Below are 8,899 nucleotides of genomic sequence, written 5' to 3' on the forward strand. Positions count from 1 at the left end.
ATTTACTTGCGTCATAACTTGGTCTTTACCACGTCATAATAATATATACTTTATTTAGGTCCTAAGTTTAAATGATAAATCATAAGTTAAGTAGGTACGCTACGCGCCATATTGCGGAATTTCATTTAAACTATTATATATTCTGTCATCAGAATAACAGCGCCCTCCTGACAATATATAATTCTGGTCAGGCTTTAAGATATTGTAAAGTAAAAATTTTGCTGTACGCTTTCAGGGTCCATGTTTGGTCCACGTATTATAAAATGTATATGGTATGCAAATAAAGAACTATTGAACTACGAATACAACTTAATTTTTTTTAAAGTTAAGATTTGGCTTAACAGTCTCGTAGCCAGGTTATTTAAAATATTAAAAAAATTAGTTGACAACTGACAGTGACAGTGACAGTTTGTGACATATGACAGTGAGTGCCGTGTACTCGTTTGCCGTTTAGAATGGTATTTATTTATTTGGGACAAATGAAAGTGTCGAAAGTTCAGACAAGTGGCTTAATACCGTTATAAAATAGAAAATTTTCCATTTTGTGATTTAAATACATACGTTTAATCCCAGAAATATGTTGAATACGCTAGATTTTATATTTCTCAACCTAGCCTTCATGGTTACGTGCACAGGATATCTAATTAATAATTACGAAACTTATGTGCCTGCCTTCGTAATTCAGGGTTTTAAGTATGGTAGTTTCGCGTATCAAGGAAATGGGGCCATTTTCATACAAGCAATCGAAATACCGAAGTCGTACTACAGACATTTTTATTCATTTTCGTCTGTGCTCAGTGCAATCACATTAGTGTACATGTATTTGGTGTATTTTCTGCATTTTAGTGTGAATAAGTATGTTGTCATAGTTTTGAATAAGATATTAGAACAAAATGAACCAACAGGTAAGTTTTCATTGAATGGCAATTGTTAAATAACGTATATAGAAACTTGTTAGCCACACATTCATACAGAGTACATTTTTAAATAAGTTCTTGTTTTACCCAGTGATCTAAGATCTACTGATTAGCCTTCACCAGTCTATGACATATCTACAATAATACCATCATGTTCTAAATGTAAATAGACAAATTATTAAAGTTTTTGTCCCAATTCAGTCTTTCAAATTTCGCTTTTATACATTCACATAATTTATTCAGTGACACAGAAAAAATGTGTTTCACAAAATCTTTAAATATCGAAGGTATCAACTAACTGTTCATTAAAGAGAATATCAATGATACAAATAATGTTTTATCATTTTTGTAACCTTGAATTCCAGTGTCAGCAACTGCAGCACTCATTGCAATGTCGCTGCTCACTGTCCAGTGTGCCCGGAGATTCTATGAGACGCACTACCTACAGGTGTTTGCCAAAAACAGCAAGATGAACCTGAGCCACTACCTCGCTGGCATCATCCACTATTTTGCCTGCATTATAGCGGGGATCGGTGAAGCTCCTTTGTTTTGTGGTAAGATTGATAAACTCGTCACCGGCATAAGTTATGATTTCTGTACCTTGTCGTTTTAAATCATGGACGATTTCGTATGACATTTCAAACAAGATGCTAATGTGACCGTGTGTGTGTGGATTGAGTGAGCACCTTCCGAAAATAAAAAAAAATATGCTGATCATTTAGTAAAAGTTCTAAAACAATTGTAAAACGAATCTCTGAATTTGTAAAAAGATAAATCAAAAGATACAGCCATTAACATGTGCTCACTCAGTTCTCACAAACTACCAACGAAAACAGTGAATATATTCATTTAACATATAATATTTATATACTAACATTTAGTAAAAAATAGGCCAACCTACCTCTATAAATATTAGATCACCTAGTGACGTATTAAATTTTTTACAAATAGTTTCTTATGCTCACTCAATCCTCACACTTTTGAAAAGCCGAATTTTGATGAAAAACATAAGATTTAGACCGCTATTATATGTGTATAGTTTAGTAAAAGTGAAATGGGAATTTGTAAAATACAAAACGAACCACTAACGTGTCAGGTTTTTTTATAATAAATTTTTGTAAGTGCTCACTCAGTCCACACGTTTTGAGAAAGTTAAAAATGTAAATATCTTACGATTTGTAGCACCTAAGACACTCGAAAGTACTTCAACATTTAGTAAAAATTTTTACTAAATATCCACCATCTAATATTTTATATTCGTTGTCTGGTTTTAAAGATAATCAGACATAACTTTTCTCATACAAATGTATCAAGTACGGTGACCACACTATGTCGGCTCCTGATTTTCCCCACCTTCCCGTTGTCATATTGAGATTGGGGAGTTTCGTTCAATTTTGATAATAGTTTACCGGATTTGTAAGTGGGAGCGAGAAAAGAATAACTATTTCTCGCTCCCACTTACAAATCCGGTACGCTCATCTGTTAGCGCGATTAGATTACCAGGTTCTGGTTTCTTACTAGTGAAGTATTATATTCTTTGTTTCTTACCAATTATCATTCATGTCCTTTTTAATGCATGCATGTCGATATGGTTATTATCCTGACGTCGATAAAAATTACACAATACACATCATCACTAGGCCAAGAACATAACCTAAAAACAGTTTGCAGATGGAGAATTAATATGGTATTAGTTTAATATTATCAAAATTGAACGAACGAAACTCCCCAATCTCAATATGACAATGGGAAGGTGGGGAAAATCAGGAGCCGACATAGTGTGGTCACCCTACTTGATACATTTGTATGAGAAAAGTTATGTCTGAATATCTTTAAAACCAGACAACGAATATAAAATATTAGATGGTGGATATTTAGTAAAAATTTTTACTAAATGTTGAAGTACTTTCGAGTGTCTTAGGTGCTACAAATCGTAAGATATTTACATTTTTAACTTTCTCAAAACGTGTGGACTGAGTGAGCACTTACAAAAATTTATTATAAAAAAACCTGACACGTTAGTGGTTCGTTTTGTATTTTACAAATTCCCATTTCACTTTTACTAAACTATACACATATAATAGCGGTCTAAATCTTATGTTTTTCATCAAAATTCGGCTTTTCAAAAGTGTGTGGATTGAGTGAGCATAAGAAACTATTTGTAAAAAATTAATACGTCACTAGGTGATCTAATATTTATAGAGGTAGGTTGGCCTATTTTTTACTAAATGTTAGTATATAAATATTATATGTTAAATGAATATATTCACTGTTTTCGTTGGTAGTTTGTGAGAACTGAGTGAGCACATGTTAATGGCTGTATCTTTTGATTTATCCTTTTACAAATTCAGAGATTCGTTTTACAATTGTTTTAGAACTTGTACTAAATGATCAGCATATTTTATTTTATTTTCGGAAGGTGCTCACTCAATCCACACACACACAATGTGACCAGGTATAGAAATCATCACAAATTTATGCCGGTGACTGTACCAATGGAAATTTAATTATTTGTTCTGAATGGTTATGTGTTATGGGTTTCCTGCTTATACTAACCACTAAGCTGATTTAAATGATATTTTGGAATGATGGATAAAAGATTTTTAATCATCAATGGTACAACACAGAAGACAAGAAACAAATTGAGATGTGCATTAAAACTCAATTTAGTTTTCTTTTTCTGCAATGAATTTAAAAACTTTCCTACTAGTGGTCTTAAAATTTGGCTAACTTCTTTACTAAGATTGCCGATCTCCTTTCAAGTTAAGTAATTACCTACAGAATAAAAAGCACACTGAGAGTGTTTTTTTTTTTTCAGGAAGCCAAAACAGAGACACTATGATATGGACAGACGCTCGCACCAAGTACCTTTCCATTCCCTGCGTCCTAGTTTTCCTCTGGGCATGGTATGAGCAGTATCAAAGTAATATTATCTTTGCCAATCTTCGCAAGGACAAGAAGTCAGGTAAGATATTATAATACTTTGACCTTCAAACGTCAAACATAAGACTACAAAACAACAATTTGTTTTACCAAAGAGGATCAAGTATTATAGAGAGTTACTGTCAAAGTAAAATTTGTAATCACAGTGCATAGACTGCCATCTTTCGCTTAAAACTTTTGAACCTCAGTTTTGAGAATTTGGCCCATATTCTTAGCATGATATGTGTTCAAATGTCAAATATTAATATTAGCGCCATCTAGCCGAGCGTCCCCCAAAGGTGTAACGCCATCTAGCCACCGTACCTTTTTCTATATGGTTCTGAGGTACGTTTTTTTCTTAGCTACAGCTGTCTATACGGAGTTACATAATGTCTTTGGTTTTACTTAATATTATAGTCTGATGGCGTCACTGACGCAGCATTTCAGTTAAATATTGTTTACTTACTTTGCCCCACGTGTATGTACATTGTACTCATGCCTTGAAACTCTTGCAAATCATATAATTCCACTTTTGAAACCTCATGCTAGCTCAAATATAAAAGCATTTAAAAAAAAACCTTTCTTGTAAATTAAAACTAATTTGTAGAAAAAAATACTTTCATATTCCGATGTTTAGCGGATAGTTAGGGCCTCCCCAAAGATATCGATGCCGAATCTGCTTTCGTCGACCAACAATCGCTCGTTAGTATGAATATGCGTAAGGATGCGTTCAGCGACGACGACACGTGCTTACGTCTTCATACCATAGAGCAGCCATTCTCAAAGTGTGCTCCGCGGAGCCCTAGGGCTCCGCAAAACCTCTCTGGGGGCTCCGTGTGAATTTTGGTTGACTGATATGCGACTTCAACTCTCTTCCAACACAACCAAAGATTCCCCAATTGTAAAAATAAAAACAGTTCCATGTAATACCTCACATTAGAATCTAATCTAGTGATTACATTTTCTTCTTATGATTAAAACTTATTAAAATAACCTAACCACAAAATTAAAATTTTGAAAAAAACTCGACCGATTTTCATGAAACATGGCTAAGAACACTCCCAACTTACTCAGCTTTCAGACAAAAAAAAACTAAATCCAAATCTGTTCATCGGTTCGGGAGCTACGATGCCAGAGACAGACACACACACAGACAGACAGACACGTCAAACTTATAACACCCCGCCTTTTTGCGTTTATTTATTTAATTTAAGGGTTCCGTCAGACAATTTGCTTTCCAAAAGGGTTCCATGGGAAAATAAGTTTGAGAACCGCTGCCACAGAGGAATAAGTAAGGGGAGAGTTGTAATCCCATACATCAATAAATGCGAGTTATTTGTTTGCATAGCTATAGTGACATCCAGCGACTATCACGCGTCAACTAGCGTAAATTATCAGTACTGCTACTTGTCAATAGATGTCGCGACGAACGAAGAGTCTAACGGCCCAGCCACGACATTGGTCTAAATCTAAGCGCGACAGCGGTGAGCGGCAGCCATACGTGCGAATGAAAAGTCCCATCGCTGTGTCTCACTCCAATGTATGGTCGCCGCTCACCGCTGTTGCGCTTAAACCAATGTCGTGGCTGAGCCGTAATGCTCACCAATTTTTAGCTACTATTACAATCAGTATTCTGTTTTCAATTCTTTCTGCTTGTAATATAAGTTGTAAACTGGTCTAATATTATTTTTTTGGCAGACGAGACACTATTGACACCTAGTATCGAGTAGTGGTACTAGTGGTACTAATAATTCACGCTTTTTTGACGCGTGACGACTCGCATTTACCATCATTTACTGATGTATAGAGTTACAACTCTGCCCTTACTTATTCCTCTATGTCTTAAACAAAGGATACTATAGACTAGACAGCCAAATAATAATACCACTACCGAACGAGATGGTCACATACAAATTATAATAAGAGTGACAGAGAGCAAAATGCTATTTTTTGTCTTTGTCATAGTTTCACTTTTCCGCCGTTGCCACAAACGAGTTTGTGGCAAACAATAAGGACGTGACTTGTCAAGCTTATTATCCGCCCAAATTACGTAGGTTGTTTATGGTAAACTGTCAGCCATTTTTAAAGTGATTCTTAAATTCGCTCCATTATTCTATATCTGTCCCTTACGGGTGTACGCTTGCGTCAAGTCTATAGTATCCTTCGTCTGAGCTCTATGTTCATACTAACGAGCGATTTTTGCTCGGCCAGAGCCGACGTGCCTCTTTTATTTCAGTTATGGTGTTAAATAATTGTATTTCTATTCTATTTTATCCATAATTTCAGGCAAAGTAGTAACGGAGGACCACGGGATTCCGCACGGCAGAGCGTTCGAGCAGGTATCCAGCCCTCACCGCATGTGTGAGGTGATCATGTACACGGTGCTACTGCTCCTGGTGCCGACGAAAACATACTTCTGCATCTATCTGTGGGTGCTTGGCAATCAGGTCAGTTGTATGTTAGCAGACGGTTTGCAACTCGCCCTTAGCGTCCATTTAGAAGGCGAACTCGCATGCGATTTAGTTACACTGCGGACAGTTGAGGCTACATACGATTTGGCAAATCAAATACCGCAATGTAAGGAAGCTCACATGCGTGCTTTCGCATCATGTAAATGGGCCCTATACTTTGTATTACCTAAGCATTTTCTCAAGTACAAAACGGTTTTTTGTGCGGAAAAAATATGTAATCACTGAGTTCTCTCTAGTATTGATTATGTCTAAAAATCGGTTAGAAGCAGTTTCACATTTTCGGATTTTGCGGAATTTGTTATAATACTAGAAGTGCGTTTTGGATACTTAAATCGCTGATGTCTCTCACCGAGAAAAGCCTCAAAATTGGTAGTTTACTAATTTAAATGGTATTCAAATTCATAAAAGCCAGCAGCGGCTGGTCCATATAAGCCGATTCCCACCGGCTTGCCTAAAATTGATTACTAGTAACGTACCTAATGTTAAGTTAGGTAGTTAGGTTATGCTCAGTGTTGCCTACCAGAAATTTTCACCCGCCGCCACTGAAAAAGCACACTTGAAAATGAAAATATGTCTCTATTTTTCAGATTCAAACTGCGATCCAAGCCAACGAGTGGTACAAGACGACATTCAAAACATATCCAAAGGAGAGGAAAGCCATTTTCCCTTATGTATTCTAAGACTGAACCAATTCTGACTAATTATAAAAAGGCTAAACTAACCGCCGTGTAGGCTATAAGAAACGTACTCGAAACATTCGTAGTGTATAATTCGTTACTAACTCAAATATTTATTTAAATTATTTGAATTGGAACATTCCAATTACCTTAGCAAAGAATTATATTTAGTGAATACCTACTTAAGCATGTTATTCCGTCTTAATATGAGAAGCTACTTTAAAATTTTAATGTTGTTAGGTTAGGTAGTAAAAATATTATTTATGATTTATAATTTATTGTATAATTAAATTATTGTGCCTTGTTAAGAAATACATATACTGAAATAAATGACTGAGAACTACACGCGGTGTTATTAAAATCTATTTAATTTGGCGTACATGGATAAGTACACGCTTGAAAGGGTTTAGTCAATTTTCAGATAAAACTCGGATATCTGAAAACGGAAAATTGTGAATTTAATTACGAGGATACCACACCACGGACACTGGCGATCAAATATATGAAAGCGTTCCTAGCACACTTTCTAAGCTCGTGTAGGTGAACGCCTAATACCATGCTTGTGTGAGTGAGATATGACAGGTCGACTGTTCGCGTTTTTGACAGGCGGTAACTGTGAGGAATCCGAACGAGAGCGGATGGGGGGCACTTTCAGCGGGGAGCAGAAGTGGCCATACTGCACAATAATACTCTTTATTATACTGTGTTCATACCATGCACTTTTTAACACGTAGTAAGACAAATAAGTTTTGAAAAGACTGATGTAAAATCTTATTTTCATAATACTTATAACCTTTAGTTTAGACCATGAATAATGTTTTAATATAAAACGCAATAATACATTCTACAGCATACTGTGGCCACTGTGGCGTTCAAAAGATACGTAAAATAAAATAGAAGTTTGTATATAAGGGTGTAGAAAACATTAAGAATTAAAGTCAGTCGAATTAAACTTTGCACTCACTTGAACAAAATTGAAGAAATTATTTTACCTACTTCATATACACTTGGCTATTGCGAATGTCTGTTAGATTGGTCCGACTCGGTTTTGCTTAAGTTAATACTAAGATAATACAGTAAAATAAATACATTTTTGTGGAATACATAGTGCGCCTTTGTTACCATGCAACCCCGCTCGACGCAGCAATTAATTTAGAAACTGAAAAAAAAGTATCTTATTAGAGTTATTAGACCGGATAACGACAGACAGGTTATTTTGTCAATCAGCTTACTTGCATGTGGTGTCGGTTTAAGAATTTGAACCCCCTTTCCTCACGTCTGTGCCGTAGTAGTCGATTGTGGGATATGTGTTCAATTGTAGTGTAGGGGATTATCTAGCGGGTAACCTATCGATGTTTCGAAAATCCTTTGTCCGATTATCACTTGTCCGAAAACGGTTGACAGAATTTTTATAATCCAAATACATTGTTTACCATATTTCCAAAATGTCGCTAGTTTGCTATCCCACATTATCGTTTTCCCGAAACTAAATAACCAGAAGAACGGTTGCCAACTTTATCATTTGACAACCGATTTGTTACCCACCTTTTCATAAATCCGATGCTACGTGACATCGAAATGTCATTTTCCCTAATATCATTTTATAGAAACTCAATAACCAGAAGAACTGTTGCCAATCTTATCATTTGACGACCGTTTCTTTAACCACCTTTTCATAAATCCGATGCTACGCGACATCGAAATGTAATTTTACCTAATATCATTTTACAGAAAAATTAAAAATGGGTTAGGTTAGGTTAGAACTGCTACCATACAGAAAAAAACTTGTGCTAGAGAAGTGGGTTAGGTTAGTTTAGAACGGCGACGCTCACAGAAACATACATTTGCTATAAAAATGGGTTAGGTTAGGTTAGAACTGCGACCATACAGAACCAAAATTGTGCTAGAAAAG

General features: G+C 35.7%; 1 protein-coding gene across 1 annotated transcript; it reads left to right on the top strand.

Moving 5' to 3' along the window:
- The first annotated feature begins 428 nt into the window (after positions 1 to 428).
- On the top strand, positions 429 to 7,330 carry LOC125228858 (polyprenol reductase). Its single transcript, XM_048133556.1, has 5 exons — positions 429 to 905; positions 1,283 to 1,471; positions 3,736 to 3,882; positions 6,126 to 6,286; positions 6,898 to 7,330. The coding sequence occupies exons 1-5, from the start codon at positions 578 to 580 to the stop codon at positions 6,988 to 6,990; spliced, it is 918 nt and encodes a 305-aa protein (XP_047989513.1). The 5' UTR covers positions 429 to 577; the 3' UTR covers positions 6,991 to 7,330.
- Positions 7,331 to 8,899: the final 1,569 nt, after the last annotated feature.

The sequence above is a fragment of the Leguminivora glycinivorella genome, chromosome 8 (genome assembly GCF_023078275.1).
Source record: "Leguminivora glycinivorella isolate SPB_JAAS2020 chromosome 8, LegGlyc_1.1, whole genome shotgun sequence".
NCBI lineage: Eukaryota > Metazoa > Arthropoda > Insecta > Lepidoptera > Tortricidae > Leguminivora > Leguminivora glycinivorella.